The 24,270-nt window shown below is 36.9% G+C and overlaps 1 protein-coding gene across 1 annotated transcript in view; it reads right to left on the reverse strand.

Moving 5' to 3' along the window:
• ERAP2 (endoplasmic reticulum aminopeptidase 2) overlaps positions 1-22,071 on the reverse strand; it is a 39,738-nt gene extending 17,667 nt beyond the window's left edge. Inside the window, 14 exon segments of the mRNA XM_086716208.1 lie at positions 1,682-1,813; positions 2,144-2,275; positions 3,119-3,232; positions 6,053-6,207; positions 9,329-9,449; positions 11,953-12,062; positions 14,409-14,413; positions 15,097-15,145; positions 17,537-17,573; positions 17,575-17,614; positions 21,283-21,561; positions 21,563-21,608; positions 21,611-21,685; positions 21,688-22,071. Coding sequence (XP_086572334.1) covers positions 1,682-1,813; positions 2,144-2,275; positions 3,119-3,232; positions 6,053-6,207; positions 9,329-9,449; positions 11,953-12,062; positions 14,409-14,413; positions 15,097-15,145; positions 17,537-17,573; positions 17,575-17,614; positions 21,283-21,561; positions 21,563-21,608; positions 21,611-21,685; positions 21,688-21,781 — 1,389 coding nt within the window. The 5' untranslated portion in view covers positions 21,782-22,071.
• Between the last annotated feature and the right edge of the window lie 2,199 nt (positions 22,072-24,270).

Consider the following 24,270-nt stretch of genomic DNA (forward strand, 5'->3'; position numbering starts at 1 on the left):
CAAAGAGAGATTGTTTGTTGTTGAAAAAAGACAAGGTTTATGTCTACACACACACACACACACACACACACATACACACACGCACACACACACACACACACACACACGCACACTGCAAAGGAAAGGAAGGAGGAAAAAGATGGGAGAGAAAAGCAATGTGTGGCTGGTTGAGAAGTTTAGGAGGAACTGTGGAGAGAGCATCTAGATCATCAGCAGGAAGTGGTGAAAATGGATAAAGAGCATTGTTACAGGTACTAGTAAGGACTGTGTATTTTGGTCCCTTTTATAATTTTCAAGAAATGTGAGTAAAAGCTTTGAGCTACTTTGAAAAAAATGTTTAATGACTTGACTTTGTTCCTTTGACCACACACATAAATTATTGGACCATGAGGGTCCAGACTTTATAAGGGCATAAAAAATATTAAGTGAGATTATGTATTTGAAATATCTCTTTAAACTGTTAAGTGCTATACAAATACTTAACAATATTATTACTGTCCCCAGGACATAAGTGTTTATAGGGAAGAGAGGACCTCTTCTGTCTACAATGGCTTAGGGTTTTTCGACCTGTATCCATGAGCTCTGCCCGTACAATACTTCTATGAAAGATTATTTTACTTACAGTTGAACATTTAAGAATACTTTAATAATTATTAGAATCATCTGAGTTGACTGCATGTTTTACTTTTTGTCTTGCCTATTATACTACATGAATCTCAATGACAGACACCAAGATTTCTTGAATCAATGATCAACTTTTTATTAATCACTAGTGCATGGCATTAAAAAATAGATACAATTCTTGCTCTTAAGCAATTATTATTATTATCATTGTTATGTTTAAGCCATTATAAACTAACAAAAGAGAATGTCACTTTATGGAACAGATTCATAAATGTACTTCTAGGTATTTAGGAGAAAGGCAAAGCAATGAGGGCTGGAGTAGTCTATAAGGAGGAGGTAAAATCTCAGCTAGAACTCAAAAGATGGATGGTATTTGAATTCTTGGAAAGAAGAAAGTGCAGTTCAGGTAGCAAGGGCACTAGAAACAAAGACATGATAACATAGGGATTAAGCAGGATTTCTTCTTATGAGGGAGAAAATGTGTCTCGCTCAATGGAGAATGCATGCTGGACAATAAAGTTGAGCAAGCAGAGTTCAACCTTAAAACTTGGGCAGAGAAGATTAGGTATTTATGGTAGGAATTAAAAAGTCAGAGGTGCCTGGGTGACTCAGTCAGTTGAGCATTCAACTCTTAGCTTCGGCTCAGGTCATGATCTCACAGTTGTGAGATCAATCCCTGAATCAGGATCTGCACTGACAGCGCGGATTCTCTCTCTCCCTTTCTCTCTGCCCCTCCCTGACTCATTCTCTCTCTCTCTTTCTCTCTCTCAAAATAAATAATAAAAAATGGAATTACAAAGTCATTAAAGAATTTTCATTGAAGGGAACCACAGAGAAGGAGGCCAAATATCGAATACTGTGACTAACCCAGTGTGACACCCTAGTTTAGTGTGGTGCCAGAGGAACAAGGAAGGTGCTGCTTTTTATTGACCTAGACAATGTGGAAAGTGGAATAAATATTGGTTGACTGACAATGTAACTATTTATAAACGTTCATAATTAGCCTGTTACATTTTAGGCTTAACAACAGTCTGCTGTTACTCAGTTTATGACTTACATTTGACAAACTGCTCCACAAATCATCATTTTTGGCATTTCCATAACTGAACTTCTTTAAGTAGTGAATAATTCCTTCCTGGAATTTCTCCTTACTCAGAAGATCCTTGAGAATATTTGAAATACAAGCTCCCTGAAAGAAAGAAAGAAAGAAAGAAAGAAAGAAAGAAGAAGAAAGAAAGGAAGGAAAGGAAGGAAAGAAGGAAGGAAGGAAAGAAGGGAGGGAGGGAGGAAGGAAGGGAGGAAAACAAAACAAGAAGATAAAGAAAAAAAGTAGTATGATGTATTTTTAAAGAAAGCTTAAATTTTATGGAACATGTGTAATGTCTGAAAAGTGAACATCAAATAAAAAAGTATAACTAATGGCAGTAACCTGGAAGCAGTAACTTCAACTGCTGGTTTCATGACTCTCATTATATTTCTCCTAAAAGCAGAGCTTCCACTTGCCCACAGCAATTACTACCTTCTCATAGGAAACTGTATTAAACATTTCCTGTATTTAAATAGGAGTTTCTGCCTGATTGGAGATAGGAAAGGATGAATTTCATGAATCTTGTTCGATCACTCCAAAACAAACACCCAAAAAAGCATCATCCTAAATAGGGAAGAAAATTTTGTCACTTTCAATTTGAAACTTTCAAAGCAACAGAAAACACAATAGGCTCAGTACAATATTCTTAGAAGTATTCAATCAATATTCCTTACAATTGATTTTAAGTTTCTTTCCCCTTACATATTCCCCTTTTATCAGTTCTCTACTTCATAAAAGTGTAAATATAACACTCCTTCAGACATTATTTGAACGTTTACCATGTACCAAACCCTTGGATACAAAAATAAAATGGTTCCTATTTAGTGAAACACTTGCTATATGTCAGGACCTTACATTCATCATTTTTGATCCTTTCAACACCCTGCAAAGTAGATGCATTACGTGTGTTTTACAAGTGAGAATATATGAATATTTGGGATTTCACCAAGGCTTCAAAACATAGCAGATAAGAAGATACTCTGAATCCATATCTGTCTATACTATACTGGGCCAAATGCCTATCCCAAAGAGCTAATTAACCATCACAAACCAACTTGATATGTAGTGTTTAGACTTTTTATGCCTAAGGAAAAAGACATGTTTGAAAACAATCTTTTCATAAATTTTGGGGAAGTGAATAGGCCTTTTGAAAATTCTGGAGGAGTGTGCCCAAATTATGCTTAATTTTCAGGTTATATGCCAAGAACTCTGCACAGGCTCTGTAGCCATGGGCACTCTCTTGTCTTATATCATTGGATATGGACAGTGACATTCTTTCCTCTTACCCCACATACTCAGCTGTATATTTGTGCTATTTCAGTTTTCTGTCCATAGATTTTTGGGTGAGGGATTTATGTTATGGGCTGAACTGTATGTAAGGTATGACATACAAAATTGTAAACTTACAAATTATAGCTTTGGATATGTAGCATTAAGTGGGATGAGTTCCATGTATGTTGCAAAACCTTCATTGAACCAAATATCATTCCATCATTTCATTGTAACCAGGTTGCCAAACCACTAGGAGGCAAAGACTCAATGTTATTAGAAATTAAACAAATATAAATATTACTAACTGTAGCAAAAAATGCAATGGGTGGTAACTTACTTCTTTCAGTAGTTAAGGCCTTTCCTCTCTGTTACTCTTTTCACTCTGTACAGCTTCCTGTACTGATTTCTGTGCCTTCTCTTCTCACCACCACATTTTTGCTTCTTGCTTCACTTTTCTTTCTTTTGTGTCCTTATTGCCCCCAACTCTCCAGCTTCCATTTTATCCTCCCAACATTTCCTGGCTATTAGATTTAATATTAAGGAAGAAAATAAAACATTTTGTGGGGTAGTTTTTATTTCTTACACACTTATTACAATCTCACCTCATCCTTGATTTATGGGCTTTGGGGAAATATAAGCCAAAATATCTTTGGCAAAGTCACCTCATTACATTAAGTAGCAGGTACTTAAAAGAATCATAAGATTTTGTTTAGGACTCTCAGATTGTTACACAGTATTACTGATGAGGACATTTAGTTGTTAACTTTTGCTCTGACTTCCCTCCAGGGATTAACTTGGACACTAAAGTGAATAAAGTTCTGAGATTTTAAATATATATAAATAAAATTAAAAGGATGCCATAAAGAAATCTAAATAGAAATTTACCCTTGACCTATATTTGATCTGTAACACCAGTTTTAAGTGTTACTACTTTTTCATGTACTTTTATATTTTATTTAGCCTATATGCACAATACTGTCCATCTAGTTTATCTGTTTTAGAATTGCAATCTCCAGAAGGATAGGAAATTAAACAAAAGGATTCCAAGATTCAGAAGAGCCTTCTTAAAATTATAGAACAGAATGTAGCTTCTAGAAACTGTTTAAGTTCTATTTCTTTTCTGATAACCCTCAGATCATTTTACAAGTGGGCACTGATCTTCCTGAAGTCATCTGTGAGAAGGGATGGGAGGTGTTTTCTTAATTTGAGAATTGATGAGTAAGAGAAATACAAGTTGAGCTGATTATGGTAACTTTACCAGTTAATAAGAGTGGTTTATTCATTCACTCATTCAATAAATATCTTTAGAGAACCTACTACATTATTTGGCAACATGCCATATGTTAGAAATATAAAGATGTATATAATATATCTTCTGCCTCAATACAAATGATAGAGGTCAATGGTTAGACAGATAAATGCAATCAAGCATTATGGCGCTATGATCAGTGTCTGTACAAGGGATAGAGAAGATTCCAGGAGTTAAAAATCAGTTCTGCTGGGAGAGTGTGTAAGTTAGTTAGGAAATGACTCATTTCCTGAGTCTTGCAAGGGGTCTTCAGGTATGTTGCAAGTAATGTGTACTCTAGGCAGATCAAGCAGTAGAAGAAAAAGCATAAAGGATCAACACAACCTAGCATGTTTAGGAAATGGCAGGTGGTCTGGGATGGCTAACACTTAGGGTATTGACAAGAGATGAGGCTGGAAAGGTGGAGAAGGGCTTCATCTTGGGGGCTTTATATGCCATGCTATGGACCCCTGACTCACTCAGTTGGCATTGGGAGTCTTTGTCAGAGTAAATGATCATATGGAGATCAACTGGGATACAAAATAGTCAAGACAAAAATTCCAATGCTGTTTGCTACTTCAGCCCTAGACTCTGTGTCTCCATGAAACAGAAGTTATTAAAGGAAGGCCTAGGGGAGCCTCAGAGATAGAGTTCTCCAACCACTCCTCTATGAACATTCAGTAGAAAAATTAGAAATCCCCAGATTCAGTCAAGTGCTTTAGAGCTACCAGTGATTACTGATCAAAACCCCTAAGATGGGCCAGTGGGGAAATTCTAAACCAGAATAAGCCGCACATATGTTCTTAAAGTACAATGCTGAGCACGGCTCCTATGCAATTGGATTTTTAGTTTGCTGTTTAAATAAAATCCAACTTATCATTATAATAATGATAAAGGATAAAGTTAAAAATTAATAAGATATTACTAGCTTCTATAATAAAATGGTATTTGTCTACTTGGTGAGAGAGAATTTGGGGGCCCTTAATAATTCACTGTGCTACTAGGGACTTTCAGAAATGAATAGAGTGGAAAGAGTCTCTGATATCTATATAGCTAGTTTTATAGTTTCATATTTGTATCTAATACAGTGTTGATAGATGGGCCTTGGAAAGCTTAGCCTGCAAGAAATTGTAGCAGTAGCAGAGATCACTGTTGTCATCATTAATAGCTAACACTGACTGATGGTCTGCTATATGGCAGGTACAGACACTTACCTGTAATTCTTAACAACAGTTCCAAGAAGCAGGAACTACTATTAATTTAATTTTATAGATGAAGACACTGAAATTTAGAGAGTTAAGTAACGTCTAGGGTAGTGTCTAGGGTCAGCACCCTATGAGTACTTGGATGTGAAGTACTTCTTTGTGGCCATACAATGACATGTTCAAACTGAGGGGGTTTGATTTTGCCCTAGATTGGAATGCCATGGTACTAAGGAGAAATATTTTTAATAGAAATTTCTATTTGTAGAGTTTCTAATTCTGTGCCCCATATATCGGCTTAGTCCCTACCTTCTTTAGTAAAAGATATTTTAAGGCTTTGTCATGAAGAGTTTTAGAGGACACAGCGGCCACTTCTCTTGTGACAACACTCCTTTGTGAGTCTCATAGTCTAGAGATTGAGAACTCTGCTATTTGACATATATGTTTGGTTTGAGAGTCTTCAAAGTCCCCTCTAAAGGTAAAATGATATAATTTTATGTTGCTTCAGGAAGACAGCTGGTGTCTGAAACAATGCTTTTTTTGGCCTGATAGTAAAAGAATGTCATGAGTGTTAGGTACCTGGTGTGCTAGTTCATGGGCTATGACTTTGGTGACCCACAGTCTATCAGAAACAGAAGAGGTCTTGGGACCAAAGAGCAGTGATGTTTTTTGATATGTGATGAGGCCCCAATTTTCCATGGCTCCAGATTCAAAGTCAGGAATGGCAACTAGATCTAAGAAATAAGAACAACCATATTTGATCATTATGGCTTCTGCACCAGAAATGGAATTTGCTTCCTCCTCAAATACATTGTGATCCTTTAATGTATAAGCAGACTTTCTGAAAACTTTAAGACCATCGTAACATTGACATGGTATCTTGTAGTTGCACTGAAAATAATCAGTACCCATTATTAAGCAGCATTAATCCTATCAATATGGTTTTGGTTGTAGCTGAAGTAACCTAATGACACGTGCTAAATTCTGAAAATACCTTGGGTGCATTACTGCTAAGAAAATGATTTATTTAAAAACACTCGTATTTTATATTAAGACTAGTTAAAAACTTTGAAAGGTATCAAATAATTTCCAATATGTTTGAGATTCATCAAGACATATAATGAACTCATTTCTATAAAAGAGACATAGGATTGTAATTTCAGGAAAATGTGTTTTAAAAGCAATCTCTATGGTCAGTATTTTAATTGGTATTTCAAGAACATATAGCCTCTATTAAGAGCAAATGTCCTTCCAAGGCAGTAGAGGAAGAAAGCTGTGTTTATCAATTATTTCTGACCTCAATTTCCTTTTCAACATTGATATTTCCTCTACTTTTTTTTTAAGTTTATTTTTTATTTATTTTAAGAGAGAGAGAGCACGCGTGCCAGAGGGGAAGGGGCAGAGAGCGAGGGAGAGACAGAAGTGTAGAGCTTGAACTAACGAATTGTGAGATCATGATCTGAGCCAAAATCAAGAGTTGAACACTTAACCAACTGAGCCACCCAGGTACCCTGATGTTTCCTGTACTTCTTAACGAAGTCTTGAGGAAATAAAGTCAAATTTAATCATCTTTAAGCAACTCAGGTGTAATGTATATTAATTTATATTGTATCTGTGTATGTGTACATGTATATCATTTGGCATCAATTTCATGTAGGTCAGAAAAAGTACTGTTTGATTAAAAAGAAAGGTACTTTTTTTAAAGTTTGAAATAAACCAAGTCACTTGGCTTGTAATTATATTGTCTGGAATTAATATAGGTTAATACTAGTGGATGGAAACAAATATTTCTAAGACAATCAAAAACAAATCAGCACCAGTAAAGATTAGTATTCATTAGCACTTCAAATGTGGAATATTTCCTTTTGTAAATTGCACTGATGATTTTATATTGGATTACTTCCCATAGTCATTAGAGATACTTATATCTAGTTTGATTTTTCCTAAAGTACATGCTTCTTTTCAGTTATTTTTTAAATGCATTTCATATAATTTTCAAGGCTACATTTTTCAAGAACAGTGTAAGATTGTTGATGGTTGTTATCAGATCTTTCCTTGACTTTTGATATAAGGACAGTAATAGATTACAGGTAAATTTAGTATATCTGTATATAGCACCTGCACTGTAATAATGCAGTGAGACTCAGGAACTAGAGGAATAAACTCTTGGAGGTGGCTTTTTATGGTCCCTTTTACCTCCTCTAAGAAAAAACTGCACAGGGGCACCTGGGTGGCTCAGTCAATTAAGCATCTGACTTCGGCTCAGGTCATGATCTCACAGTTCTTGAGTTCAAGCCCTGCATCAGGATCTGTGCTGACAACTCAGAGCCTGGAGCCTGCTTTGGATTCTGTGTCTCCCTCTCTCTCTCTGCCCCTCCCCCACTCCATGCTCTGTCTGTCTTCCTCTCTCTCAAAAATAAATAAACTTAAAAAAAAAAAAAAGAAAATACTGCACAGAGTTTGGAGTAAAAGGGAGCAAAGACATGGTAAGGAGTATGCTTTAACGTCCCCAAGGGAAAAAGAAAAAGTTTTGTCACTGTCAGAAATTCTAAAAACTGATCTACATATGTTATAAAACTTAAGTCATGGTTTGATATGTTCTGCAACATTATTAAAATCATAACTTCTATTTTTTTAAGATAGAAAATTAATCCAAGATAGACTATGTGTATCTTCCTATATAAAGATCTACTACTAGCACATTCAAATTATCTATTTCCTCCAAGTGTTTTTTTTTTTTTAACCTGTGCCACATTCTTATCTTCCAAACGCAAATGCACTATAAACAGCTGGAGAGACAATTTTCAGCAGTTTACATAAATCTTTGGCAACTCTGAAGAAGGTTACTGGTGGGGACGCCTGAGTGACTCAGTCGGTTGAGCATCCGACTTCGGCTCAGGTCACGATCTCATACTCATGAGTTCGAGCTCCGCGTCGGGCTCTGTGCTGGCAGCTCAGAGTCTGGAGCCTGCTTTGGATTCTGTCTCTCTTTCTCTCTGCCCCTCTCCCACTTGTGCTCTCTCTCTCTCTCAAAATAAATAAACATAATAAAAAATGTTTAAAAAGGTTACTGGTGTTATACAAATATGGTACAGAAAAAAGTTGTGTGCTCTGAAAAATTCATCCAGTTATTATTTTTTATGTTTATTTATTTGTTTGTTTACTTATTCATTTATTTATGTATGTATTTTTGAGAAAGAGAGAGAGTAAGCTGGGAGGGGCAGTGAGAGAGGGAGAGAGAAATCCCAAGCAGGCACCGTGCTGTCAGCACAGTGACTGTCATGGGGCTCCATCTCACCAATGAACCATGAGATCATGACCTGAGACAAAACCAAGGTAGTCTGCTTAACCAGCTGAGCCACATAGGTGCCCCTGGAAAATTCATCCAGTTAAATCTAATATACAATGCAGCTATTTTAATTTTTTTTTAATGTTTATTTATTTTTGAGAGAGAGCACAAGCAGGAGAGGGCCAGAGAGAGAGGGAGACACAGAATCCAAAGCAGGCTCCAGGCTCTGAGCTGTCACCACAGAGCCTGATGTGGGGCTCAAACTATGAACAGTGAGATCATGACTTGAGCCTAAGTTGGATGCCTAACCGAGTGAGCCCCTCAGATACCCCCAATGCAGCTATTTTAACAGGAACCTGATAAAAGAATAAAAAATGATTCACACTAGTTGAACTTCTCATAAATACTTTATTTTCTACAGTCAAGAACCATCTTTGAGGTACAAATTATTGTTTCCTGGGCTAACCGAACCCCTTCAGTAACTCATTTAAATCATATATACAGAAAGAAATCAAAGCAAGGTCTATAAGCAAAAGTAAAGACAATGACATGGAATTTGAACCTACCCAGTTTGGGGAGTAGATAGTTGATACCAAAGTAATGTTCATAAAAATCAAGGAGCTTTAATGATGCTTCCAAGGTATAATGTTTTTTACTCCATTTGCCTGCGGATGTGTAGACAGACACCTGGAAATGTTGATCAGAAGTAGTTTTTGAATGTCACAAATTCTTAGCACGATTCCATTCCTAACAGCCCTCACTCAAAGAAAAGTTGGCTGCATTTTTTGTTTGTTTTTATTATTCCAGTGCCTGAATATTTTTTTTTCTTTTTCTGTTTCTTTATTTAATTTATTTTTTAAATTTACATCCAAGTTAGTTAGCATATAGTGCAACAATGATTTCAGGAGTAGATTCCTTAATGCCTCTTACCCATTTAGTCCATCCTTCTTCCCTCAACCCCTCCAGCAACCCTCTGTTTGTTCTCCATATTTAAGAGTCTCTTATGTTTTGTCCCCCTCCCTGTTTTTATATTATTTTTGTTTCCCTTCCCTTATGTTCATCTGTTTTGTATCTTAAAGTCCTCATATGAGTGAAGTCATATATTTATCTTTCTCTGACTGACTTACCGTCTAGTTCCAACCACATAGTTGCAAATGGCAAGATTTCATTCTTTTTGGTTGCTGAGTAATACTCCATTGTATATATATACCACATCTTCTTTATTCATTCATCCATTGATTGACATTTGGGCTCTTTCCACACTTAGGCTATTGTGGATAACGCTACTATAAACATTGGGGTGCATGTGCCCCTTCGAAACAGCGTGTGTATCCCTTGGATAAATACCTAGGAGAGCAATTGCTGGGTCATAGGGTAGTTCTATTTTTAATTTTTTGAGGAACCTCCATACTGTCTTCCAGAGTGGCTGCACCAGTTTGCATTCTCACCAGCATTGCAGTAGAGACCCTCTTTTTCTGCATCCTGGCCAACATCTGTTGTTGCCTGAGTTGTTAATGTTAGCCATTCTGACAGGTGTGAGGTGGTATTTCATGGTGGTTTTGATGTGTATTCCCCTAATGATGAGTGACATTGAGCATTTTTTCATGTGTTGGTTGGCCATCTGGATGGTAGACTGCATTTTAAAGAAATTATTGTGATACAATTAAGCATGCTATTAATAGGCGATAAGATGTTCCAAAAAGTGTTACAGCAAAAGTCGGTCTTAAAAATAATAAAAAACCTTGTGTCTCCTGTTATAATCCATTCCCTAGGTACTTATCTTTAAATTTCAAGCTTTATTAACAAATCATATCATGAGATCCCACTTTAGCTCATCACAATCACGCATTCTAGTACTTCAGTGCTAGCCTTCCAGAGTTATGACTACCAGCACAAGTCAAATAAAATATAGGTCTATAAGGTGGAAAGCCTTCAAGAAGTTACTGGATCCACCTCCCCATCTGGTTTACTTTAAACTCAAAAATGCCCAAATATGTTCATTGACTCCCCCAAAGTAAATAGTCATTAAGTGGAAAAATTAAAATTATATTCCACTTTTATTGGATTTCAAGTATGGCACCACTTTCATTTCATGATCTGCTTTCACGCTCTGAATTACCTAAAGTCCTTTGGAACTTTTATAGGAAGGATGTATTTATAGTTACCATTTTTTGGTGCCTTATCAGACACAGTGCTAAATGTGTACATGTGAAATCTAATTTAATCCTCTCAGCAACCTTATGAAAAGATGGAAACACATGGGAATTAAGTAACTTGCTCCAAGTTACCCATGTAGAAAATTGTAGAGCTGGGATGTGAAACCTAGGAAGCTGAATGGAACTTGCCCTCTTGAAGTAAACTGCCATCTGAACTCTCATATATCTATATCTATGCACACCTGTATCTGTGTGCAGAGACACTGTGTTATGTATGGAGATGCATCGCTCATAATATACATCTACACATCTGTAGTTATAATATGTGTATAAATTGAAATAGCCATTTTATAGTTGTTTTTCATAGGCATATTTCATGGTTCTTTGAATGTTTTTATGTCTACATTTGGTGCCTCAGGGTAAGGAGATGATGATGATGATGATGATGGCAATGATGATGATGATGGTGATCATGATGGCTTTACCGATATTTGCAAAACTCTTTAAGATAATCGTTGGATATTATAAATTTGTGAAAATAATGAAGACTGTAAAAAGTATGAATTCTTCCTCTCATTAAGGAAAAAAGTTATAGAAAACAATTTAAAACAATGTGAATGTCTTAAAATAAGATGCTGATTAAAATTTTTTTGGTACTTCCATGCAGTATAATACTAAGTAATTATTAATGTAGTCTTATAGAAAAATATTTAATAGCTTTCAATTGTTATGGCATACTAAGGTGAAAATGGAGTTAAATAATCTTAAACATTATTTTGTAAATCATAGGTATATTCAACTACCGTATACACTCTTGTATACTGACATACATACAGAAAATATTTGGAAGGCTTACACTAATATTAACAGTAATTATATCTTGATCATGGGATTATGAGTAACTTATTTATTTTTTTCCTATCTCTATTTTGTGAAATAAGCATAATACTTTGATAATAAGGGAGAAAGCTTAAGAAAGTAAAGAAAAACTCATTGCTGTCAGGACAGTGTATAAAATTAGAACTCAGTCTTACCTTGACCCCTGACGAGGTTGTGCCACTCACAGAGTTGAAATTACAAACTATGTAGGCTATAAGATATGTCCTCATTTTTACCGTAGTTTCAAAATGATCTTCTAAGAGGCCTTTAGTTCAATCATCTTAACTTACATGAAGGGGGAAAAAATAGTATTTGTAAACCAGAGTATTTTACAATGTCTGTGACTTAAGCCAGGTAACTTAGAGGAAGGTCCTGATGCTTTGAAGGATACTTGATGCCATTATAGGAGATCAATGAGGCATCATACTATTCTCTGACCACTCTTCCCTTTATTTCTTTTATCATTGGACTTCCTTGAAGACACAATGTACTACTTTTGGGATCCGAAAATAATGCCAAATCTTACTTTGTTGCTTGAAAAAATAAAAACATTTTTGATGTTTCTACTTCCTTGAAAGGCAGTAATCTCCAACACCAGCATAAATTCAAGTTCTGCACTGCTAAGCAAAAATATCAAAGAATGTCTCCTTGCCCTTGGTTTGTTGTATGATAAATAAATCTTTGTTGCAGAAGGAAATGGGAAACAAAACTGAGTGACATACTTTTCATTATCTTTTAATCCTCTTATTATTTATGTGTGAGATAGGTGTTATTTCACAGGTGAGGAAACAGAGTCTCCAAAATGTTAACCGAATTGCCCAAGATCACAACGGCTAGTTCCACAGCAAGACCAAGATGTGGATGTGACCGTGTGACTCCGAAGACATTGCTCATTCTTTCACTCGCTGTGTGACAGCTTGAGTCATAGTCTTATTTTATCTTTGCTTCATTGATTCAGCAATGAAAGCAGGCAGGCCAAGGAGGTCATTAGTAATTTAAGCTTCTGCCTATCTACAGAGGAAGTAAGAAGTTTTAAGCCTACAGACTGGTCAGCCACATCTATCAAATTCACTGAGTAATTACCAAATTCTATCTTTATTTTCTCCGGATGGCTCGTCCCAGAGATGGTCTCCACCATGGTACAATGACCCAAAATATGGAATGGATACAGGTCCAGTAATCTGAAAATTCTACTTTCTTTAAATTGGTAACAACTCTTAGACCAGCTTTCCCCTCCTAACACCCCTTTCAAGGCATCTGGCTTTTGACAGCACTAACCAGGGCTTGTTAAGCATGTTTTATCTGTTTGGATAAGATTGCAGTTTGCTTTGGTGAGACAAAATAGCTTGAAGTATTACCAGAAACTGCCTAGCCTACTTAAAAGAAAAATGTTTGTGCTATTTAATTCTACAGAATTCTATTTTAAAAAATGAGTCCTTCAGTTTTAATAAAGCATATGACATTGGCCAAGCACTCTAAAGAAGGTAGCAGTATATACAGGACTGTAATTTTTGCTTCTACCCTACAAGTTAATTTTGCAGAACAACAATCTCTTTTTTAAGGAGTCTGATTCAACCAGAATTCTATGAGCACATACTTCTAACAGAGGTTAGGATCATGGTAGGGGCTGGGGAGAGGGCATTATGACTGTAGTCTTATGACCAAACTCAGTAAAAAAAAATCATTCAGTGAAGTGTGCTAGAGCCAGGAGAGGAGAGGGAGGCAAGGCTGTAGGACTATGAGGGAGTGAAAGTCTGTGACACTAGACACTGGTGGTGCAAATGGCTAAGAGACAGATGGGCATTCCCTCTGATTTCTCCCCCCAGATGAAAATGTGGCCCATGAAGGCTGTTTTGTTCACAAACCTGGAAGAACCCATGTAGATTAACATTGCCTTAAATGGAAGTGTATGGGGTATGAGTGTAAGTTCTTCCAGGACTGGTGATGTAAGTTCCAAGTACAGAACACTTGTTGCTAGACAAGAATTTAGCTGCTTTCTCAATTTTGGCAGAACTTTTCCTGCATAGCAAGTGTCACCAGCAAGTGTGTGTTCCTTTAAGGAATGAAGGGGACAAAGAAATGCCCAAAAGATATGCTGCCTCTACTAGTGCTTGGCCAGCTACGTCATTTCCCTTGAATCTTGTATTCTTAACTAAACAGATTGAGAATTTAGCATGTATTGCTTCTTCCTAGAACCCACTTAATTGCTGCAGTTATTATGCAGATAGTAAGATTGTAGCATTAATTCGGTTGTCCTTTTTTGCTCAACCATTAAAGTCTGGGTTGGACATGTAAGAGAGAAGCCGAAAGTTAAGCCAGTATTTTCTGGGAAAGTCATGATCCAGATAACTGCACAAGTCACTTGAGGCAATGCAGATATTCAAGGATTGCATAAAATATTTTCGAAACATTGACTTATGTGTCTTAAAAATGAGAAGTTGGTGGAGGTTTCTAAGGATAAAAAAAATTAATTCTAATAGAATGAAATGGCAATTATACTTGCATCGCATGTTAATTAAAAGGCTTTAATAACTGTATTTTTACTTTACCCTCCATGATTATTCATATGAAAAATGACCTTAATCAAAAAGCTGCCAGGAAAGAGACTGACCTGGCCTTAAATGAACATTCAGTTAGAAAACACACTTGAAGTTCAAGCAGAGGATCATTTTTAAGTGGAAATGAGTAGGCTAATTAAATTGCTGTCTGTGTGATCAGGGAAAAACTAGGATATGTGTCATGCGGAGTGTAGTCACTTGTCCCCCTCGATCTGCTCTGCCAGTATTTCAAAGCAAATACTTTTACCAGCATTAAGCAGAAATCTAGGGAATTTCAGTGTCTAGTGTTACGGAACCATTTCTCCTCTTCAGCCATGGAGGCCGGTCACTGTGGAGGACAGAGAGAAAAACAGAGTAGGGCTCCTTGCTGGCCTATGATGGCCTGGCTCCTTCTGGGCTGCTCATTTTGCTGAGCTGCTTTAGGTGATTCTGAATGTCATCATTGGCCAAGTAACACAGATTTAAAAAGAACGCTGTTTTCATATGAATACAAATAAAATATAAATCACTTTGGGTTTTTTGTTTTGTTTTCCTTTTTTTAAAAAAGCTTCTGGTATAACAACATCCTAAAGAGAATGATGTTAACTTCTAGACGGATTGGGGTTATTATATAATATGTCGACGGATAAAACAAATTGATGGCTTACATCTTGAAACAAGAAATATTAAAAAAAAAAAGGCAACAAAGACCAAGGTTCAGTTTAAGAATGATTCTCCCAAAGTTTCCGAAAGTGGCAATACCTTTGGCATATGTGTCCTCTTTCTCTTCTTATCGTGATTGAAAAGTTGGCTTTATTTTTTTAATTTAATTTTTTAATGTAATTTATTGTCAAGTTGGCTAACATACAGTATATACAGTGTGCTGTTAGTTTTGGGGGTAGATTCCCATGACTTATCACTTACATACAACACCTAGTGCTCATCCCAACATGTACCCTCCTCAGTGTCTGTCACCCATTTCCCCCTCTTCCCGCCCCTCCACTAAGAACCCTCAGTTTGTTCTCCGTATTTAGGAGTCTGTTATGGTTTGCCTCCCATCTTCTCTGTTACTATTTTTTCCCCTTCCCTTCCCCCATGGTCTTCCGTTAAATTTCTCAAGTTCCACATATGAGTGAAAACACATGATATCTGTCTTTCCCTGAACTGACTTATTTCACTTAGCTTAATACCCTCCAGTTCCATCCATGTTCCTGCAAATGGCATGGTTTCATTCTTTCTCATTGCCAAGTAGTATTCAATTGTATGTATAAACCTTATCTTTTTTATCCATTCATCACTTGATGTACATTTAGGCTCTTTCCATAGTTTGGCTATTGTTGAAAGTGCTGCTATAAACATTGGGGTACAAGTGCCCCTATGCATCAGCCCTCCTGTATCTTTTGGATAAATTCCTAACAGTGCTATTGCTGGGTCATAGGGTAGTTCTATTTTTAATTTTTTGAGGAACCTCCACTCTATTTTCCAGAATGGCTGCCCCAGTTTGCATTCCCACCAACAGTGCAAGAGGCTTCCCATTCCTCCACATACTCACCAGCATCTGTTGTTTTCGGAGTTGTTAATTTTAGCTGACTGGTGTGAGGTGGTATCTCAGTGTGGTTTTGATTTGTATTTCCCTGATGAGGAGTGATGTTGAGCATCTTCACATGTATCTGTTGGCCATCTGGATGTCTTCTTTGGAAAAGTATCTATTCATGTCTTCTGCCCATTTCTTCACTGGACTATTTGAGAAAAGTTGGCTTTAAACAGTGGTTCATCCACATAGACCAATGGAATACAATAGAGACTTCAGAATTGGACCCACAAAAGTATGGCCAACTAATCTTTGACAAAGCAGGAAAGAATATCCAATGGAAAAAAGACAGTCTCTTTAACAAATGGTGCTGGGGGAACTGGACAGCAACATGTAGAAGAATTAAACTAGACCACTTTCTTACACCATTCACAAAAATAAACTCAAAATAGATGAAGAACCTGAATGTGAGACAGGAAACCATCAAAACCCTAGAGGAGAAAGCAGGGAAAAACCTCTCTGACCTCAGCCGCAGCAATTTCTTACTTGACACATCTCCAAAGACAAGGGAATTAAAAGCAAAAATGAACTATTGGGACCTCAAGATAAAAAGCTTCTGCACTGCAAAGGAAATAGTCAACAAAACTGAAAGGCAACAGAGAGACTAGGAAAAGATATTTGCAAATTACATATCGGATAAAAGGCTAGTATCCAAAATCTATAAAGAACTCACCAAACTCAACACCCAAAAAACAAATTATCCAGTGAAGAAATGAAGAAGAGAAGAGTACATGAATAGACACTTTTCTAAAGAAGATATCCAGATGGCCAACAGGCACATGAAAAGATGCTCAATGTCACTCCTCATAAGGGAAATACAAATCAAAACCACACTGAGATACCACCTCATGCCAGTCAGAGTGGCTAAAATGAACAAATCAGGAGACTATAGATGTCGGAGAAGATGTGGAGAAATGGGAACCCTCTTGCACTGTTAGTGGGAATGCAAACCGGTGCAGCCACTCTGGAAAAGAGAGTGGAGGTTCCTCAAAAAATTAAAAATAGAACTACCCTATGACCCAGCAATAGCACTGTTAGGAATTTATCCAAAAGATACAGGAGGGCTGATGCATAGGGGCACTTGTACCCCAATGTTTATAGCAGCACTTTCAACAATAGCCAAATTATGGAAGAAGCCTAAATGTCCATCAACTGACAAATGGATAAAGACGATGTGGTTTATATATACAATGGAATACTACTTGGCAATGAGAAATACTGAAATCTGGCCATTTGTAGCAATGTGGATGGAACTGGAGAGTATTATGCTAAGTGAAATAAGTCAGGCAGAGAAAAGACAGATACCATATGTTTTCACTCATATGTGCCTCCTGAGAAACTTAACAGAAGACCAGCGGGGGAGGGAAGGAGGAAAAAAGAGTTACAGAGAGGGAAGAAGGCACACCATAAGAGACTCTTAAATACTGAGAACAAACTGAGTCGGTTGACGGGCAGTGGGGGACAGGGGAAAGTGGGTGATGAGCATTGAGGAGGGCACCTGTTGGGATGAGCACTGGGTGTTGTATGGAAGCCAATTTGACAATAAATTATATATATATATATATATATATATATATATGTATATACGTATATATGTATGTATATATGTACATACATACAGTGGTTCATGAAAGCAAGGAAAAACCAATCCGTGAATGGGTTGGCTCAAAATCCATTACTGCAATTATTCTGTGAAATGAAGAAGCCACCAGCCAGATTATACAAGTGAAACCAAGAAAATAATGAACTATACCTTCAGAACACAGCTTATCAAACCTGGAGGTGATATATTTGACTTCTAAAACTTCCCAAACTATAATCTTAGTGAATCTAGGCTGTCTTTTTAAATAAAACAGGGGTAAAATTTTGTTTAGTAGCTGCCAATCATGAATAATGAACAGTTCTGGGCATTCTACTTACATGGTCTCCTTCATACTCATAGTAGACAAGGATATTGAGGCTCAGAGAATTTGAATGACCCTACCAGGATCCTTAGTCACTAAACAACTGACATGGGCATGCCCAATCAATTTGACACCAAAACTAAGATATTAGTAGTTCAGCACTGTCTTTAAACCTAAGGGGCCCTTAATCAGAGATTTGAATACTTGTGAATATGAGTGATGTCTTAGGTTGTGTTCTCAGAAAGCAGACCCTGATTTATTAAAAACATGCTTCCAGAAAACCAGTAAGGAGTGAAGGAAGCAGGACAGGGTAGGGGAAAAAGCCAGGTTGGGTCCAGCTTCAGCCTGATCTCTGGAGAAGCTCTGGAATGGAAACTATACCTTTTAAGTTTTCCCCTACTGAAGGCAAGGAGCTGAGTTTTCATACTTTGTACCATTTGTACCCCATGGGGGACCTAACTCCCAGAAATGTCTAGCTCTCTCTGCTTGCCGGCAAAGTAGTTCCAGTTCTCAGACTATAATAGGTACATAGATATTCTGACAAATCTCTATACCTCATCGCCTTGATAATACTTGAAATTGAATTATAGATTTATTCTTTGAACTTTAAACTTCCATTAAGAAACAAACTGGCAGAGCAGATTTTTATTGGAGAAAGAGGGAAGAATTAAAAAATCTCTAGGGTTAGATAAAGAGTAAGAAAGAAGGACTCGGAGGGAAAAAAGAGGGGCTGTCAGGATAATTGTGAGTCAATTTATTTTGTATCTACAATACAGATTGGAAAGATGAGGCTGGCGATCTAAACGATTTGCTTGGAACTTGGGGCCTTATTTGGATTTGGTAGCAGCTACCACGTGTAAAGGAATTCCACACGCCTAGAATAATTTTCACTATTGTGAAATTTTGTTTATAGTAAGCCTACATGGGGAAAGCAAAAAATCTAATATTTTTTCTGCTATTTGCACCATTAGTTTTAGCTCTGCATATGAAGTAGTGATTTATTGCTTCTCAAAGAATGATTGTTGACTAGATTATTTTTATATTTTAGGTTAAGTTGTACTTGTGTGTGTGAGACAGACAGTGAGAGAGAGAGAGAGAAAGGTATCCATAAGAGTCTGTTGACATTGTCCTGCAAAATCATCCTACATATTAGACCTACTAGGGGACTGAGTATGAAGAGAACCAATTAATCATAAGAAGAGTCAGAAATAGCCTAAAGTTAGTTATGTGAGACATGTTGAAAAGTCCTCCACCTTTACTCAAAAAAATCTCCCCTCCAGTTTCCCACATCTCCCAAAATGATATTCTTAAAAACTATTTCCTTTGGGTGGACTCTTTGTCACTTGAAAAAATGAAAAAAAAAAAACAAAAAAACAAACAAACAAACAAAAAAAACACAACATTACTGGTCACATGTTACCTCAGGGAGAAGAAATTGATAAAGTTCCTACCCAATACTATGTTGGCCTGAGAACAGACCCATGAGAGTTGAGGCTGCAATGAAGAATCCCCAGGGGGAGGGGCAAAGACCTGGGCCTGGGGAAGGACTGTCCGAAGTGTACTGCGGGCGGGTTTGAAGTGGGGTGGGGGGGGGGGGAGGGTGGTCACAGGAGTCCTCAGAGGGTAGTGAGCACCTAAGGTGGGAAAGAAGTGATATGTAGCAGACATTGCTAAAGTCACCTACTCACTTTCCTTTTTCACTTCCAATGGAATTCTGATTTTACTCAGGAAGATAGTGAGTCCAGATAAAAGAACCACCTCTTCACATTCCCTTGCAGCTTGGTGGGGCAGTATGACTCATTCTGGCTTGGTCAGTATTTGGGTGAGAAAACTTTGTAAAAGGAATTACACTCAGTTGGAATGTTTCTTTTTGCCTTTTTCTCCCCCTTTCTTTCCCCCTTCTTCCCACCTACAATGTGGACTTGATGCCTAGAGGTGCAGAAATAATTCTGTATTAGGAGGAAGGCCACGTGCCAAGGGTGCTGAGCAGAGAGGTAGAAGAAGCTTGGGTCCTGGACAACAATGAAGACTGCTGTAACATACCTGAGCTGTCCTGTTTCCGGATTTCTTGTTGCAAGAGGAAAGTGATCCTCTGTGTGGTTAAGCCATTGTATTTAGGTTTTTCTAACTGGCAATTGGATGTCCCTGATAAAAGGTGGGAAAGCACTGAAACTAGACTCCTCTTCCCTCCCAGATGGACCCTGGCCCTGGACAACCAAATCATCCACTATGAAGCACCACTGATTCCTCTTTTTTTCGAATCTCACATAACTAATATATCACCAAATTCTGTCTGTTTCACCCTCTAAAACAAATGCCAAGTTCCATCACTTCACTCCAGAAACATGGTCACTAGCCTGGCTTAAGCTACCCGTATTTCTTGGTTCTACCACTGCAATGACCTCCTAACTGATTATTGTCCTCTACGTCCCTCTCTATAATGTATTCTTAACATATACTTGAGCTTTATGGAGCATACATCGGATCAGAACCTCCTGATGAATCCCCATGGCACTGGAGTAAAAGTTTAAACTCCTTGCAAGAGGCTCAAAGTCTTTTATGATCTGACCCCTCTCTACTCTACTTCTATCCATTGTCACTGTCCTCAAGCCATGCTGGTCAATCAGTCAAACCTCAGACCCTTTGTACTTCTTGCTCCCTTTTCTGGGAATACTCTACCCAAAGATGTCCTCATGATTTTTTCCTTTTTTAAAAAAACACTATTCTCAGTTTAAATGCAACTCTTTGGCAGGGACTTTCCTGACCACTTAAATAAATTAGTTCCAATCCCCAGCTACCCTTTCTTTCTATTTTAGCACCTTATTTTATTTCCTTCATAGCATTTATCATTTACCTTGTCCGTTTAATTTATTTTCTTGTCCTGGTTGTCCCTTCCCACATATCTCACCACTACACATTCCATGCCTAGAACAGTGCCTGGCATATAGCATGTAGTGTTCCATAACCATGAACTGATCAAATTGACTATATTTGTCAATTCTCCAGACTTGTTCCTGCCTCCTGGATTTGAGTCATGCCATTTCTTGGGCAATGTACACACACTCTCCTTCTTCTCTCTCAAGCTAAATCTCATTTGCATTTCTGTCTAGTCCCGTATCAAGACTCACCTCCTTTGAGAAACCTGCCCTATTTCACCTTTCTGTGCCATCCATCACCATCCTCCCCCCAGCACATAAACATGTTTACCTTATTACAGTCACATACTGGTGTGTCCTTCTAGTGATTCTCCCTCTAGCTGTTTATGCTTCTGCACTCTGTGTTCCCATCTTTACCGAGATTTCCTTAAGAAATGATGGAGCTGCTTCTTCTTCCAAGTTTTTCACAGTTTACTGAGCTTTCCATAAATGACTGCTGAAATGTGTTTCTGGCAAAAAGATGTAACCCATTAGGAAAGTAATCACAAGAGACTAAACAGCTAGAGCAATGTCCTACCTTGTTTTACCACCACAAGATCTGTATGTGCTTTTATAAAACCCTTCAAAACCACCGGCTGACTTGGCCTAGAGGTCAATGGCCACAGGTTAACTCAAATCAGCCATGAGTTTCTCTAGAGCCAGAAGTGCAATTTGTTGATGAGCAGCAAAACTCAAAACATTCAGCTTTTTTCCTGGTTTCCTGTATCTCAAATATTCCTCTGATCAAAGGATGATATTCATGATTTCTAGATCTTTGCTGTGCAAGATGATATATAGAGCGGCATCTCTGACCAATCTTCTCAGATGTGATAAAGCCCAGGGAGGTAAGATTTGGATGGACCAATCATAGTGAAGGGTAATGACCATGCTGGGGAACCTTAGCTCATTCCAAAGAAATGGTTCCCCGTTGGTGGATACTAAACCCCAGGGCCCTTATTGAACTGATCAATAGATGGCATTGAAAATTGAGAACAAATGCATATTTTGGGTATGATGGTTGGACAGTAAAATCCCATATAAATATTAAATATTAATTTTCTGCATGATTTGGCCGTTTCAGAAATCTATTTTCCAGAAGACAGATTAATATCCAGGCTAAATCTCACAATATTCTCCAGCACTGCACTAGCTCTAGTTACGTCACACTGATCAATGTGTGGATTTGATCTAGAAGGAAAAAAACAAAAAACAAAAACACTTATAGCATGTAAAAAAAGAATCCAGTTAATAAACAAAACTTAAAAAAAAATAAAAGTGGATATGTGAATGGAGAAAACCTGCACTCTGTCAGAATCAAGCCAATAACCACACAATAAAGTAGAAATTGAGCTATCATTTGGTTATTACAAATAAAAATCATTTAGAGTTCATATGAAGGGACTCTGCCTCAAAATTGCATGTATAGAATTCCCTCTATATTCCTATGCAAAGAGCATAAGGCAGGTATGCAAATTCATTGCATGTTAAATGCTTTTAACATTTGTCTACATCATTCTAAGAGTATTCTGGACACCTGAGAATAAGCTGCACAGTTGGTCTCTATTTTGTCTTAATGAGTCATAAAGAAACTTTACATTTTTTGGATGCCAGATATTATTATTAATAGCATTGAACTTTATCTCTTTCAATAAATAACATCTTCTGAATGGCCTTATTCTATAGCCATGGGTGGAAAAGTTGCTGGTCAAGTTAGGTTTTTAACTTTGGCATAATTCCAATATATCAAAAACTATAGAATAAAATTTTGAGTTCATAATATTCTCAGTGAAAATATTTAAAAAGTTGTTTTGGTGCTTGTCATCTTAGGCTACCTTTGAAAATGAAATTATATCAAACTGAATTCACTGCCTTTAAATAGAATTAAGATTATTTCTTCTTATCCAAAGGGTAAAAATATAAAATATAAAATTAAGACAAACAATACGGTTAGTTTACATGATTCAGCTCTGACTCCCATCCTGCCAGCTGCCTCTACTTACTTCCAACTCCAACTCAATCCATGAATGGTTTCCTTTCCTTTTCTTTTTTATCATTAACAAGTTCTTTAGAATTAATTATCCAGTTATTTTAATTTTCTAATTTGTAATATTAATGTAAACAAACAGATATTGTTAAAGGAACCAGAACAACAAAAACAAAAAGAAGAATAGACTAATGGTCAAATGATGACACTTCTTATTCACTAAAGCCAAGATATGGAAGCAACCTAGTGTCCACCAATGGATCGACAAGTAAAGGTGATGTGGTATGTATTTCTGCAATGGGATGTTATTCAGCCATGAGAAAGAAGGAAATACTGCCATCTGCAATAAAATGGATGGAACTTGAGGACATTGTGCTAAGTGAAATAAATCAAACAGAGAAAGGCAAATAAGTACTATACACCAAGTATGTTTGGAATCTTAAAAAGCTGAACTCAGAGAAATAGAGAGTAGCATGGTGGTTACCAGGAGTTGTGCAGTGGGGGAAATGGGTACAAACTTATAGTTAAAAGATTTAACAACTTCTAGGGATCTATTGTACAGCATGATGATTATAGGTAATAATACTGTATCTTATACTTGAATGTTGAATAGATTCTCAATGTACCTTCAAAAGAGTAGATCCATAATGTTCTCACCACAAAAAAGAAATGGTAATTATGTAATGGGATGGAGGTGTTAGCTAATGCTATGGTGGTAATCATTTTGCAATACATTATTGTATCAAATCAACACTCTGTACACTTTAAACTTACATAATGTTATATGTTCATTATGTCTCAATAAAGCTGGGGAATTTTTTTTATTAAAAAAAAGACACTTATCTCTTTTTTAGATAAGCATTGAATCATGGCTACCAAACATCAGTGTTCCAAGAACCTCTGATACACAAAACCATCATTGGTTTATTAGCTTAAATTTATGATTGCTTAAAAAATGAAACTGCTTATTTGATAGGTCATGAGCTTGGGAATCAGAGTGTTTAGATTCCAATACTAGTTCCAGCACACTTACCTGTATGATTTTTGGGCAAATTTTCTTATTTTTTTGAGCATAAGTTTCCTCACCTTAAAAAAACAGTGTAATAATCATACCATCCTTACTTTAGGAGAATTAAATGAAATAATTCATGTGAAGAATTTGGCATAGCACTGAAATTAGCATATGCAAAGCACATAATGAAGGTAAAATATTAAATTATTATAATTTGGAATCTCTGGCCTAAATTTAAGATTAGTTTTTTCCCCTACTTGTAATGGACATACTCCTGGAAAGCTGTATTTTATTGGTGAGACTGAAGAGAAAGGCATTTCTATTTACTCATATGGCCTTTAATGTTAGATCTGATAGGGACTTAGGCCAGCGAGTGTAAGTCTTTGGCATCCAGATGAAGAAGCTGAGAAATGACTTTCCCAAAATCACATGGGGAATTTGAAGCAAAATTAGGACTAAAATACAGTCCTTTGATCTTTAGTCTAGGGAACTTTCCTTTATATTATTGATCACCTTCACTAGCATTGCAG

Source organism: Puma concolor, chromosome A1, assembly GCF_028749965.1.
Source record: "Puma concolor isolate L17-30 chromosome A1, mPumCon1.1.hap2, whole genome shotgun sequence".
NCBI classification, from domain to species: domain Eukaryota; kingdom Metazoa; phylum Chordata; class Mammalia; order Carnivora; family Felidae; genus Puma; species Puma concolor.